The 15971-nt window shown below is 39.5% G+C and overlaps 1 protein-coding gene across 3 annotated transcripts in view; it reads left to right on the top strand.

Moving 5' to 3' along the window:
- The window catches only part of LOC140795071 (SAGA-associated factor 29 homolog A-like), a 36639-nt gene extending 30427 nt beyond the window's left edge, over window positions 1–6212 (top strand). For all 3 annotated transcript variants that reach the window (XM_073147436.1, XM_073147439.1, XM_073147437.1), the window contains 2 exons: window positions 4810–4823; window positions 5917–6212. In XM_073147436.1, the coding sequence (XP_073003537.1) occupies window positions 4810–4823; window positions 5917–6019 (117 nt within the window). In that variant the 3' untranslated portion in view covers window positions 6020–6212. The remainder of the gene's footprint in view (window positions 1–4809; window positions 4824–5916) is intronic.
- Window positions 6213–15971: the final 9759 nt, after the last annotated feature.

Raw genomic sequence — 15971 nt, 5'->3', positions numbered from 1 at the left:
TCAATAATATACGTAACAATTTGTAATAGGCATGCTCTTTAAATAATAAAAATGATAACAATAGAGAGTCACAACTTGTAACCTTGCACGGTTTCAACATATTAATATCTTTCTAATATTTATACTATCATATGTTTTAATGGGTCTAAACCCTATGGATCCACATTAACTAGAAGTCACATCGAGATGACGCTCGGGATTTTTTCTTAATAGCTGATCCGGTTAGGGTCATCAAATGGTATCACTATGTGATTAACACACTCTGTCTTTTCCACTAACTGTTGAGAGAAGTTAGAGTCACCTAGGAATTTCTTATTCATCCTAGGACTGTTTCCTAACTCTGCCAGAGTCACCTAAGAAAGTCACCGCAGTGATCTGATTTATGACTTTCCCCTGGACTTTCAGATAGACTTGAGTCACCACGGAAAATTACAAGCGATATATATCGGGACTATTTTCTAGGTCGTACCAATACTAGTCTCATTTTTCTTTTCACTAAAATTTAATATTTGCACAAAGTATGGTGATGCACTGAGTACAATGATTAAATGCACATAGAAAACGTAACAATTAAATGTTTGCACGTAAGGATAAAATAAAAAAATTTCACACAGAAAATTTACATGATCTGACAAGGTACGAAATGTAATAAAAATAAATGTGAGTGAACCCACTCACCTGAGTCTAGACAAGACAACTGAATCTCAAATCCCTAGCTCACGTGCTAAAAATCACCACCCTTAATAATAAATAACAATAACATTTTTAAATAATAATAAAAAAAATATTAATTTTTTTTCTACAATTTAGCTCAAAAATTAATAATTTAGGCCAAAATAAGCCCAAATCAGTTGGGTTGGGCTGCAGTTGGCTCGCAACCCACCCAACTAACACTTAAATGGATTGGGCCCAAGGCCCAATCCAATTAACTAATGGAATCGGGTCGGGTTCCTTGGATTTGGATCCAACCCGACTCGAATCCAAACACTTAAAAGGGAGAAAACCAGACTCGGGTTGCCCGAGTCTGTCTTCTCCAAGTCGGAGAGAGAGAGAGAGAGAGAGAGAGGTGTCGGCGGTCACTACCGACGATGAACCACTGGCCGCACCCTAACCTCCCCGACACTCTCGCGACCCAGCAGACTCGAGGCTTTGGCACACGAGCAACAATGACCCGAAGCCGCCGGCCGGCGTGAGTCGTCGACGAAGCCGAAATCCAACAAAGCAGGTATTTTTGTTCTAACCTATTAAACTAAAATTAAACTAGAGGGATGAGAGAGGGCTTACTAGGGAGGAGTGTGATGGTCCCAAATTCTTTCGGCGATGCTCCGACGAGTCGAACCCACGTCGCGATTCCGACGGTAAGGAAAAGGAAACGAAGGAGAAGAAGGAAAGAGAAAACGAGGCTGGGGTTGAGGAGAGAGAAAATTAGGGTTTTTATTTATTGGGCAAAGATCCAAATCTGAAATAGATTTGGATTCAGCTGATTTGTTGCGCCTCGTCGCGTGCCGGAGAGGGAGAGGGGAGGGAGCTGCATGTGCAGAGCACGTGCACCCTCCCCTCTCAACCCCCATTTTTTTTTTCTGGTTCTTACAGTGTATGTCGGCGAGCATCGCATGATGATGATTGGTGCATGATGGCTTGTGTCGCATGATGGTGAGCAGTGCATGAGGGCTGGGCTAAGGAGAGCGATGCACGGGGATTGGTTGGCCGACGAGTGTCTTTCTCTATTCTCTCTCTCTCTCTCTCAAGCTCGAGCTCTTGGTCTGATCAATATCTTCGGCTAGGTTGAGAAGAGAGATGATGTTGAGTGAAATAAGTGATTAATGGCCCTTTCTATCTTGCTGTTGGAGAAAATGCCCTCACATTCTTCTCTAATTACTTAGTTTGCTATCTTAATAGGATGCTGCCTAAACTTATTTGCTGTATAAGTGCTGAATAGTGTGAATCTTATAGTATAATTTAATTTGATAAATGTGAATTAGACTAATAAAATATATATAATATATATTATATCATATATAATTATTTTAAATTTTTATATATTAAAAATGCTAGACCGCCTTGTCGTCCGCCTTTTGCCTAGGCGCGAGGCAGTGGGGTCACCGCCCGCTACCCGCGAGGCCGCCTTTCAAAACATTGATCTTCCTAGAGTTTATTTTTTGGTATTGACACAATGACCTAGCTAAATCACTTAATGGAATGCTATCGCTTGATATATATATGATCTCCTGTAACTCCTGTCTAGTTTAATCTCTTCTCACAACTTCGTAGCAAGAAAAAGCATAAGGTGTCTACAAGAAAAGGATCTCCTTAATTTGTGAAGTGGCAGGGGACATGTCGATACTGGCTCAGCACGGCACAGCCACAGCACGTGTCATGTCGAGTAGGCATGCCCTAGTGTGTCGCTGCTCATTGGCATGTCCTTAGGATGCCCTAAATTTAATATTAAAGGTTTAGTAGAGCTTTAAATAGGTTTCAAAGTCTAGACAAAAAATATTTTAATACCTAGATATTGATGTAACATCCATATTTTCTTAGAAATAGTAATATGAGTCATTGTCAGGCATTAAAATTGTCATGAAGCTAAAAGTTGCATATCCGGTTAAATCAAATTAGAGGATAAGATAAATGTTGAAATTTCAGGTAGATCAATCCTATAAGAAGATCAATTTAAATCATATAACAATTATAATACAATTTGATGATTTTCTCCATTTTCTTTTTTTTTTAGATTTGTTCTCAAATTAACAAAGAAAAAAGTTAGATAAACCTTATTATGTATTTGCGACTTCAATTTCAACCAAATGTTAAATTTACAGAAGAAAACAGCCCATATGGAGTAGATCTACTTGGATTGTACACCAATTAGACTCCAATTTCATGGTTTCAATATTTTTCGTGCTTCCAAAATTAGGGTAGAAAATTTGGGGATAATCGTCATTTGATAAATATTGGTGAAATTTCGGTAAATAATTGCAATTGTGTCGAGTTTAATCCATATGTAGATCTACTTAAACCTATAACCGTTGAGCTCCAAATTTATGACTTTTTAATTTTTTTAAATATTTCTTAACTAAGCTCGATAACTAGTGGTATCAGGAATATCTTCAGCACGCCCTTGTGATTCTTGCTAATACTCCAGCATGACAACCCTTGGTGTAAAGAAATTAGTCAAAAAGAATATTTTCCTATAACCATGTATCTTATGCATATTATTATAAAATTAATGTTCATTATTTTACTCTGATAAGTAAAAGCTCATAGATAGTAATGAAGTTCTGCAAATATGTTTGAGCATATATGGGTTTGCATCTTCTTTATACATTTTCCCTAGTCTCTCTGGAGAAAGCTCTTCATGTACATTTTCCCTTTACAATATTTTTTTTTGCAAAAATGAATAAAAAGTAATTTTTCATCTCTTTTTTTTCTATTTGCCATTTGTCAATTATCGAGTATTCTCCAAAATTGGCTGAAATTGGCCGTTTGAGCAAAGTTGCTCTGCATGCCATGCATCAAGTCTAATATTGAGAGTAAGATAAGAAAATCAATCTTGTGTTGCAGTAAATATATATATATATATATATATATATATATATAAAGAGAGTATGGCCGAGGTTGCATACCTGTACAACTTTTTTGTGATGCAAGGATTCATTGAATTTGAGTTGTTGCTTTTAACCTTTTTTAGTCCTAATACCATGGAATAATGTTTTCCTTTTAATTGTTTTTATCTTATTGTTAGTCACACATGACATGCTGGGGTGTTGAGTAAGTTTAGTCCAAATAATAATATAAAGAGATCATATGGTGATTGAATGGATTGTTGAAATTTAAAAATCTTGGAAGAATTAAGATGTGCCAAAGAGTGATTCTTCATAAATTTGAAAAGGACAAAATATGTTTTAAGTTCATGACAGCAGGTTGAATGAAACAATGAGATGATGTTGATTGCTTTTATTTCTCTTATGTGTTGTACCAATATATGGTATGAGGCCTTCCTCAGGTTCTAGGACTTGATAGAGTTTGAACTTTCTGTTGGTTTCAGTTTTGACCCCTAGAGAAAATGAGAATTTTGGGCAGACATAGATTGGCTTTAGCCAACTGTGGTCCATAACAAAGGTGAAAACCAGAAATCTTGAGTGTCAGGTTTTTTATAAGTTTCAGCATCTAAACTTAAAACCTTTACTTTCTTATATTGTATTTTGTTATTTTCTTTATGAAATCCAGTAACCCTGACTTTTTTCTATTTCATCATTTTTATTGTTACAGCAATTGCTGGACCTCTAAAAATCATGGTCCTTGCAGTTGATGCAAATGACCTGTTTTCATTTCCTTTGAAGTTTCTCAACTTCTGTTTTACATTTTTAGTGAAAACTCTGCTCTTAATGAGATTGTAGCAATACCATGAGTTTGCTTCAGCTTCCTAGTACATCCTTTCCTTCATTACATCAGAAGCCTTTTCTTGCCGTAGTGGTTATGCATGATTATGTTTTTGGAAATTTAGCAGCTGCAGTTTATGCATAAAAGAATTAATGTGAATTGTGAAGTACTCAATCATGTAATATTTTTTCGAGTTTGTTTTTGAAGCCCAACCATATGCGTATGATCTTATTGCATACATTAGTAAATACTTGTTTTTGGAATCGTGTCTGACATTTATATATTATTCTGCCTGCATGCACCTCATGAAACAGAATTTCTCTTATCTTCTTTCCTTAATTTCTTCTTTTGGTGTGCTCTGATATACTGACTGACTTGTATGTGTTTTTTCATCTCATGTGGTGCTCCAAACTTGTCTGCTAACTTCAGAGGAAATCCGATGAGTAAGTATTTTATCCTTATTTTGCTATAGTTCACCTTTAGTAATCAATATATGTGCAAACTAGTTGGCTTTGTTACTTTGCTGTTGAACTTGTAACTTGTAAGCTTCTGATGTTCCTGACTTATGAATAGACACATAATGTTCTCTGAGGATAGCACCAAGTGACCATCAGTTAGCTTCTGAGGTTCTGTACAGTGTAGATCACAACTTCCATTTTTTAATCCCTTAAATGTTGTTTCGGGACTGTACTTTTGAAATCATGAATCATCCATTATTTCAGCCTTATTAGGGTAAGATCTGCTAAGTGTTATATCCTTATCCGTTCTGTGAAGTTTTATCCATTTGTATTACCTCCATCTTCCGTTTGATAACTCTGGGAAATATTTCTATCTCAGTCCAGCTGAAAGCTTTGCAATAATATCTGAACAGTATTTTATTGGTTGTTAATGTACTTATTTTGCACTAGACTTTCTTGTTCTACCAAAGTTTGCCCAGCTTCCTACATCTCTTGTTGCTTTCTTTTCTTTCTCTTTTCTGTCCTTTATGCCCTTCTACTGCCCTTTAGCTTGAGATTATGTATTTAATACCATCTTGCAGACCCTTTATTTGCTGTATTCAGGATAACATAGTTGAAGCTAATTCAACAGTGACAAAAAGTACTAATATAGGTTTTCTTGTATACATTCTCTGGATAACATTCTGTCTTGTATAAACTAATTCAACAGTGGCAAAAAGTACTGATATAGGTTTTCTTGTATACATTCTCCGGATAGCATTCTCGGTCTTGTATAAACTACAGAATATGCACAGCGGAAACACCTCTTGAAGTTATTAGATTATAATAACAAGAGCTATGATCATATATAGTAACTCATTTAACAGTTCAATCATGATTAGCTGCTACTTGGTTTTTCTGTTACCGTTTCTGTTTCTGTTTCTTTTTATTTCTTCTTGTTTCATATATTTTTGTATACTTTGTGGCTACGACTTGTTGACATACTCATTTATCTTCGTCGACTGCACCTTAAGCTATTGTTTCCATCTATTGTGAAGGTAACTTAAGTATGACCATCTGATATTCTTGTTCTGATCAGCTATGTGCTCGAGTTTGATGATGATGAAGAAGATGGATCTTTACCGCAAAGGAGTGTACCATTCTACAAGGTTGTTCCCCTTCCGGAGGGTCACCGCCAATAAGTGAACACCACTGCTTTGGGCTACCATATGAACCAATGGATCCTGACAAGTTATTAATAAAATTATTTTATGCACCTTCACGGTTCACAACATCTTGTAACTTAGATCTCTAGGTAATACTCTTTTATGTACATATGTTGTAGAATATCTTATTTAATTTGATATTTGCCACAAGGCAACATATCTTGCGAAATTGATTATGACCATCTTGATCTATAATGAGTTTGATCGTGTTGTTTATGAAAAATTTATTTGCGCTAGCATATTAATGTCTAAATCTATGTCTATTGTGAAATTTGGGCAGAAATCATTAGTGAAGAAATGTGAGAAAAAGATTGAGAAAAAGAGATTGAGGAAAAGTTTAGCATTAACAACAAGATGAAATCATTATGAAGCACTAGATGAAATCATTATGAAGCTCTGAACTTGAAGGTTTAGCATTAACAACAAGATTGAGAAAAAGAGGAAAAAAGGAGATCTTTTCATCTAGTGAATTATTAGGATAAGTTGATGCTTGTCCTGGAATTCTTAGGTTACTCTGTATTCTTTATAATTTTGAGAATGTTGTCGTCAATGTAGTTACTTATTGTGCTTAAACGCTTAGTTTTATCCAAAAGCAATAGGGGAACCATAATAGAACTATATGCACTGTGATCTAATAAATGTTTTGCTAGATCATTTTCTTTCAGAATAAAAATATTTGTTTTTGTGATCCCCATTATCCTCAAAATTCCTTCAAAAGTCTTGCGGTTTTGATTTCAAATCTTAGTGCTACAAGACTGATACCCCTTGGATCTTTTTTGATAATTAATAAAACAGCAACCGATAAAGATCCAATGATTGAAGATTTTATTACCCCCTCATAGTAGTTAAGATGGTTGAAATCAAAATTGCAAAGTTTTTGGATGACCTTCGGGGGGGGCTATAATCCTTTGGCAACGGAATTTTCTTACCCTAGCTTACATACCAGACAATTTTGTGCCCAACTCTACTTACCCAATTCACTGCTTTATTACCCTCTGTCAATGCGTAATTGAGCTCTACACTGTTCCTTAGCTATGGCTTCAACAATTGCCTTGATTAACTGGCCCTTTGCATCTTTGATGACTATGCCCCCTTGATATTCATTATAAGCAAAGCCCCCATCGGTATTGATCTTGACCCAGCCCACAGGTGGAGCCACCCACCTCACATCTGTAGTCGGCCTTCTTGGTCTACTTTGTTGCAATTTCTTCACGCCATATTCCGTAGTCATGTAGACTACCCTCACTGTAGCAATCTCTCGGCTGGCCCTACTTCCTTCGAAGATCCGCTCGTTCCTCACCTTCCAGATTATCCAACTGGTCATTGCAATAGCTACTTTAAGGCAGGTGTCTTTATTTGCTAACCTTATGGTATTAATCCAATCTTTATCAATCCGCTCACACATATCACAACTGACATTAAGGAGGCCCACCACATTCACCCAAATAGCCTTTGCGAATCTGCACCCATAGAATAGATGCTCTACCATCTCATGGAAGAGCCACAGTTATCGTCTATCTCACAATTAATCCCTTTCAAAAAAGATCATGTTGGAACTCTTCCCTAGAAGGCATTTCACAGGAATATTCTCAATCTAAGAGCCACAGGTAGGGCCCAAAATTTGGCCCATCTAGGCCACACTTGGGCATCAGCCTGTTTAATGAATCGATACACCGCTTTGTCCTTGACTTTTTCGCTATTGTTTGTTGCAGCCCGCACCCACTTGTCATTTAAGTCCGTTAGCCCTTTAGATAAGGTGGAAAATTCAAAATGCTGTGTCTGTACGTAAGCATTTAAGCAGAAGCTCCACGTCCCCCTCCTCATTATGTATGAGCTCCTCCACTTTGGTCACAACCAAAAACCTTTTACATCCATAATGCAAGGGAGACGGGATAGCGGCACTTCGGATAACCAAGGGTCAAATAATATCGATCTATTTGACCAATTACCCAGACTGCACCGAAAGCATTCTCTAGGTTCCTTAGCTTCTGCACCATCAACCTCCATATCAAAAAAACCCCTTGCATACTTACTCTCTTCCTACATATTCAGTCTACCATATTTGGCCAGCACGATGTCAACACCCGAAGTCCTATAGTGCCTCAAGATGACCTTCTATTTAATGGGAACAAAATAATTTTGTGCACGTTTAGTGATGAGGTAAAGGAAGAGATACAAGAGAGATTCAAGATTGAAAAAGCAAACAAACAATTGTCATAATCAATTTCTTTTTATTATTAGACATGCACAATGTCACACACTGATATCAGAGCAGGATGACCATGAATCTCTAGAATAAAACCTGGAGAAATATGAAAATCTTAAAGATAATCAGATCCTAGGTAGAAGTTGACATAACATAAATATATTTAGTCCTCGGATTCCTTTCTAATTGGCCTTTTGATATCATATAACTAAATAAATTGTAATGGGCTAGACGCCTAGCAAACAAACTCACTCTACTATGCATATATCTAATGATACAAATCAATCTATGATACTTAGCATAACATAAATTTTAATGGTACACATAAGCTGGCTATAAAAATAAATAATTTCCTTATCTCTTCATTTCAAAATCCAATACATGCTAAATTGAATTCATAATATCACATATTATGTGATGGGTAGACCAACTCTATATAGATATATAATGGCAAGTGAAAACTATAATATATAAAATATGACTTGAGTCACCGTATAGAGATTTGAGTGATCATATGGAGACTTTCATCTAGCTTACGACTATTCTCAAATAATACCTATTCAAAACTTAGGATCCCCTAAATACCCATAATCAATCAATTTTAAGTTTTTCATGAAAAATAACAATGCACAAAGAATAAATACATGAAGTATAACATTGGACGATAAAATAGCATGGAGAGCATGAAGAATGAAGAATACCATTACATAAAGAATATGATAATTTATATAAAAGTACTATGCAGAGTAAAATTAAGTGAATCTTCTCACCATAGTGACCTATATGTCTTCTCAATTTATTTCATGCATAGATTATCCATAATTAAATGACATCACGATGCTAATATTTTTTCACTTTATCTCCATGGTTTGGATCGATTTCTAGAACCCATTTTTAACTCCCTCGTGATCTTGTCTAAAGTATAATTAATATTATTATTTTTATCATATTTAGGTAAACTACATATCAAATTTAAAGATCTTTAATAGAGACAAAGTTGTGAAAGATTTGATGGGCTTTCTAGCGCATTTAAAATAATATCAATTGGATTTCAAATGACAAATATATAATAAATATATTGAATAGCTACATATTTTTATCATATCTTTGTCATCTAAAATCCATCGAAATTATTTTAAATGCACTAGAAAACCTATCCAATCCTCTATAACTATGCTTATAATAAATATCTTCAAATTCGATATTTGTTACATATAGGGGGTTATGTTACGATCTGACCACATGGGTTAAGTCAAGTCAAGTTAAGTCGAGTGAAGTCAAGTTGAGTCAAATTAGTTACTTAGCTTTATCTTATTATTTTAAATTTTAAATAAATCAGATAATCCACATGTGGATCTGATCCACTAGGGATTTTACACCTGTAAATAGAGGTGGACATGTGCTGATAAGAATCTTTGAAGAAATCCGAGTTTAGCTAAGTTATTATTTTCCTCCTTATCTTTTATTGTAGTCGTTAGATCGCTTTATTTTTCTAGGAGTAGATCATAGCCGTAGAAGTATCCCGATCTTCCAAATCCTAGCCACCTCCTACCTCCAGCAGCCACCTTCTACCTTCAGCAGCCACCCTACTATACGGCCATCCACCACCACCTTTGGTCATCTGCCACCCTCCGATGATCGCCGTAACGTCGAATATTTATTGTTCTGCCTTATTCTGACCTATATCTACTATTTTATTTTTAGCTTTTCATTTTGACTTCCAATTCAGATAAAATTAAAGACATTAGAACCTTAACTCACACGGCTACCACCACTTAAATTTTTATAATTTTCTTACTTCCGGATCAGTCCATATCTGATTCATAATATTACTATCAGAGCCAACGTGCCTCGGAAGATGGTTAACACGCGATCCAACACCAACAAGGAGGGATCGACCATGGAGGACCAGGATCTCATCTTCGTTCTTGTGGGAGTTGATCTGGAGCCCCTACCACCACCACCAACAGTAGACGACGAGCCGTCGACGTGGGCAAAGGCAATTTTTAACGATTTTTCTAACAAGGTCACTAGATCGATCACGGAGGCTATTCAAGCCTTGGCGACAACCCTCCTAACTAAGCATGGCCAACTTGCACCGCTAGCACTGTCGATCACAGCGAAAGCAAGCCAGCTGCGGCCACCAATACCAAACCTTGAGGGAGAGGATGAGCCGGCCCAAACCGCAGCCTCAACCCCTCCTCCGACAGCGGCGGAGGTTCCTCCAACCCTACAGACCCTCCCATACGCCGGCCACACCAGAACCACCCGCAGCAGTGGCCGTGGGGTCATCTTCCCCACCCACGGTTAGACCTAGGGCCAAAAACCCTAGCTTCCCATCGGCGATGATCCAGCCCCCACCAACACCAATCGCCACATCCACTCGCTTCCTCGGACCAACAACACTCGAGAAACGACTGCCGATCGCATCGACACTGGCCGGAAGACCGCTAGCGATAGTGGTTTATGTTGCAGCAAACCCGCGGCTGGTGGCCACTAGTCCGGTGCTTCCACGACCATTGGCGGCTGCGGGTTCGACGCTTCCACGATCACCAGCGGCCACAGCTAGCTTCCTCGGGCCGACTGCCAGCCAATGGCGGCCGCCGCAGCTGTCAGCAAACCCGACAGCCATGATAAGATTTGGAATAATGATGTTGCAACAATTTGAAGATCAACCCAATTCTTCTAAGAGTGGAACTTTCGAGGAGATTTGCGGGAGATCTAACCATCCAATAGATCTATAACTTTGGCAAGTTGTTCCTTTTGAAGTGAGGAATCCAATGTAGTTCAGATCACATTGATTAGACTTGTAGATCAAAAGTTATGGAAAAAATACTGACTATTAGTTAGGTGGTAGCATGGAGGACGTGAGTAATGGAATAAGAAAATAATGGTTAGGTTTTGGGGAAGATGATGGTAGCGGTGGTAGGGTAGAGCATTAAGCTAGACGAATGGGGAGAGAGTGGATCGATCCTTGAGAGGCAAGGGGGCACGGTTAGATTGAGGGAGGAAGGAGACGACGTTCAAGGTTGGATGTCGTTGGAGGAAAGAGAGAGGGTTGGGAAGGAAAACTCTAATATTTCATCGATAATTCTTAATTAGGTTGCCTTCCACATATTTAGAGGCTAACCTATCAAAAAATAAATTAAAAGATAACCTTAGGACCATGCACGATTGTGTTCGAACGCGTTCGAACGTAGTTATTGTGTTCTCTATCGTTGCGAACGTGTGCAACCGTTCGAACGGCGCATTCAAATGCACTAAACACGTTCTCTGTTTTTGCGAACGTGTGCAGGCATTCAACAGTCACGTTCGAACACAACTACTAGAATATTATTCTTCCAAAACAAAAGTTATTTCTAAAACAAAAGTAAATAAAAGTCCTAACTAGCTGAATCGTAACTGCCCACCATGCTTTCCCTACCTTGCCCTTAAGGTGTGAAGTCGGGGAATTGATCGACGATCTTAGACTCAAGCTCCCATGACTCCTTGTTGGATGGTTTGCCCAACCATTCAACCAAGATCTCCGTCTCTAGCCTCGGGCCATGTCGCCTTTGTCGTTGTGCTAGCACCCATATCGGCTCCACCTGATGCAAATCCTCCTTAGGTTCGGGTAGAATCGAGCCCGCAACTTGATCTGGCCCAATCCTCACCTTCAGCAACAAAACATGGAACATTGGGTGTACTATGCATCTGCAATGTCCTAAGAGTAGCATCACTATCCATCAATGTCGTATCAACCTCAGTCCGTTCTAATAAAGCCGCCAAATCATATCCACGTAATGCCGATATCGTCCATCCATATACTACCTCGAATGGGGTCATGCTAGTGCTGCTGTGATGAAAAGTGTTATACGACCACTCAGCATGGAAGATACTCCAACCAGCATTTAGGACGATCATCGACGAAACACCGAAGGTATTGCTCAATTCCTTGATTAACAACCTTTGTTTGCCCGTCGATTTGCGGGGTGGTATGTCGAGCTCAAGTTCAGTTTTGTGCTCTGCAACTTAGAATTTTAGTCCAAAACTCACTGATAAATATACGATCACGATCCGAAATAATTGAGCGAGATATTCCATGAAGTTTGGCGACATTTTGGATGAAACATTCGGTTACCGATTCGGCGGAAAAAAGGGTGCGCCAAGGCTGAGAAATGAGCGTATTTACTCAACCTGTCCACCACCTCAAAAATAACTGAATATCCATGTACCAGTGGTAACCCCTCTATGAAATCCATAGAGATGTCCTCCCAAACACAATCTGATACCGGCAAGGGTTGTAGAAGTCCAGCCAGCTTCAAGGTCTCCGTCTTTGCTCATTGACATGTCTCGCATGCCCTCACGTGTGCCTTGACGTCCTTCCTCATTCCGGCTCATGTACAATTATAAGATAGCCTCTTGTAAGTCCTTAGAGTACCTTTATGACCTGCTTCAGGAGTGTTGTGGAAGTGTTCTAACAGTTTGAACCGCAATGATGCATTTGCGGGCACTCGAATGCACCCGTGGTCAAGCAATAAACCGTCTCTGTCCTCCATTTCGGGATGGTGCTCTGGACTAGCTCAAATCTCCTGCAATAACCCCCTTATGCACGGGTCAACAACACCTGCACTCCTCAACTCCTCGAGGAAGGGAAAAGAAGGCATGGAAAAAGTCGCCAATCCTGCTCCAATTAGCTGGCATGAAAGAGCATTCACCGCTCGATTCTCCGTTCCTTTTAAATATTGTATTTCATAGTCATACTCCAAAAGCTTTATCACCCACCGCTGCTGTGCTAGTGTGTGTATCTGATAACTCATAAAATATGGCAAACTCCTCTGGTCAGTGCGGATGATGAAGTGACGTCCCACCAAATACGGCCTCCACTTTTTGCTAAAATGATATGCCCCAAATATTCCACCTTTCTCTCACACCACAAACATTTAGACATCTTGACTTTCAAAGAGTTTTCTTCAAGCATCTTTAGCGCTTTATGTAAATATTTCTAATGATCTTCAAAACTTCTACTATACACCAAGATACCATCGAAGAACACCAACACATATCGGTGCAAGAATGGCCTGAATATGTCATTCATTAAGCTTTGAAATGTTGCCAAAGCGTTGGCCAATCTGACAGGCGTGACTCGAAAATCATAATGGCCATCATGAGTTCGAAAAGTTGTCTTGTGCACGCATGTCTTCGGGACGAACTCGGATTTGGTGATATCCAGCTCTAAAGTCTAGTTTGCTGAAATAAGAAGCCTTTGCCAATTCATCCAATAATTCTTCTATCATCGGTATAGGGTACCGGTCCTTGACAGTTATGGCATTGAGTGCTTGGTAGTCGACACAATATGCCATGAGCCATCCTTCTTGCGCACAAGAAAAACCAGTGAGGTAAGCACTATTGCTTGGTTAAATGATTCCTTGTCCAAGCATCTCGGCAACCAGCTTTGCTATCTCTCTTTTTTGCATATGAGGATACCCATAGGGACGCACATTAGCTGAATTTCTGCACGGCGGTAGTCCTTGTGGCTCTTCAAACAACATAGAGAATTCAGATAATAATTGTAACAATTCATGGGGTTTACTCGAGATTCAGGGAGGCTCCGTTTATGTTGGAGATATTTGAAAAAGATAGGCCAACTCCCTTGGCTGTGGTAGCCCTACCATAGGTTGCAATGTGGGGTTAGATTGTGTTTTCACCCCTATTTAGCTGCACCACCTTGCCATTTCGCTGAAATGTCATCCACATGTTGCGAAAGTCAAATGTCATCGGTCCTAGGCTTTGTAACCACTGAGTACCTAGGATAAAATTAGCACCTCGCAAGGCAAGTGGATACAAATCAACAATCAATTCGTGTCCTTGGACCCAAATTTTCACTTGACGACACAAACTGTTAGTTTTCAATTTTGTTCCATCGCCAATTGCTACATCGAATGCATTGGTTGGTTCAGCTTCCAACCCAATCCTCCTCAGCAAGCGCTCATCTAAGAAGTTATGCGTGCTCCTCAAATCAATGAGGATGTGCATGCAATGCTTCTTGACCAACCTATCTACTCGAAGCGTCTTTGGTGCAACAGTTTCGAAGTAGGCGTGTATTGAAATTTCGGCTTGCATATCCTTCTCTTCATAAGCCTTCGGGGCCTCCTTAAGAAGCTCTTCCACAACCTCATCATCAGCCAATTCCTCCTCTAGATCATCTTGCCCATCAATCAACATGATGCTCCTTGTTGCTTTGGCACACTGATGACCGGGTGTGAAACGTTCATCGTATTTGAAGCATAGACCTTTTGCCCTCTGCTCTTCCACCTGGGCAGGTATGAGAGTTTGGACAGGGGCCCTATGGTTCCCCTTCACATCAACGGAGGGCCATAGTAGAGCTCTTAGTCCTAGATTTCCAGTAGCCAACCTCGGGGTTGCTGTTTGATAGTGGGGGTGACGAATTTATTGTAGGAAGCAATCCGCGCAATCGAGGGAAAATATTCACCAAATATTTTCCCACAGTTAGATAATTACGAAATTAAGTGGAATCGATTCATAACTCTCTGATATACATTTGTTATATATATGTCCTTCACAGATTCGAACTAAAACTGGGACGAAAACATGATATATTGCGGATGATGGTGGTGGTGACGGGTGGAGTGGAAGTTAGGGTTATAGATGATAATGGAGATGAGGGTGGATGGTGGATGTTGTTTAAGGGATAAAGACGAAGGAGAAGAAGTGGTCGAGATCCCAAAGAAGAGGGAGAACTCGATAGACGAGGGAGATTAGAAGTTAGGAGAGACCTTGCCAACGGTAGAGGTGGTAGGTTGGTGAAGAGGGAGGAGGGAGATTAGGGTAGAGAGAAGATAAAGAGGCAAGAAAAACCAATATTCCAATAGCATAATATTTTTGGCTGCCATCCACACCTTTATAGAGGCTAGCCAACAAGTTAAAATAATAATATTAACCCTAATTCTAGTGGACTCCCGCCGATCGCGTTCGAACGCACAAAAGACATTCTCTATCGATGCGAACCTAATGCCGACGTTTGAACGCGGGCATTCGAACGCACTCGACCACGTTCGAACACGCATTTCACATTCTCTAGTTTTGCTAACCTAATCCAGGCATTCGCAAAGGCATTCGAACGCGACCCATTCCGCGTTCGAACGCAACCTACAGAAAATTTATTTTAATAAAAATAATTAACTAATGCAATAAGAAAATACTCTAACAAGGTGTATCAACCCACCACGCTTCCTCCACCTTGCCCTTAAGGTGTAAAGTCGGGAAAACATTCCAAGATATCTATCCCCAACTCCCATGTCACCTCATCGGATGGCTTGCCAAGCCACTCAACTATAGTCTCCATCTCTAATCTAGTACCATGACATCGTCGGTGCCTAGCAAGTACGCGAATTGGCTCTACGATCTCTATCTCCTTCAATGGCTCCGGTAGAACTAATCCAACGACCACATGATCTCCAATTTGCTCCCTCAGCAATGAAACATGGAAGACAGGATGTGCAACCTGTCCAATATGCTCTAACACCCAAAATGGACCAAAGTAGCGATGTGCTAACTTCTGGTTTCGCATCAGACACAAGGTCACCTGACGATATGGTTGCACCATAATGAACACCCTACTGCCGATGTCGAACTCTTGCTCCCTATGGCAAGTTTAAGATGGGCACGCAACCTCCTCAATGTGGCATCTCTATCTATCAATGCTAAGTTCACTTCCGTCCG

This window comes from Typha latifolia, chromosome 9, assembly GCF_019914945.1.
Source record: "Typha latifolia isolate L0001 chromosome 9, TyphaL0001v2, whole genome shotgun sequence".
In the NCBI taxonomy this organism is placed as follows: Eukaryota; Viridiplantae; Streptophyta; class Magnoliopsida; order Poales; family Typhaceae; genus Typha; species Typha latifolia.
The sequence above is the reverse complement of the archived record's forward strand: the minus strand, read 5'-3'. Positions and strand labels throughout refer to the sequence as shown.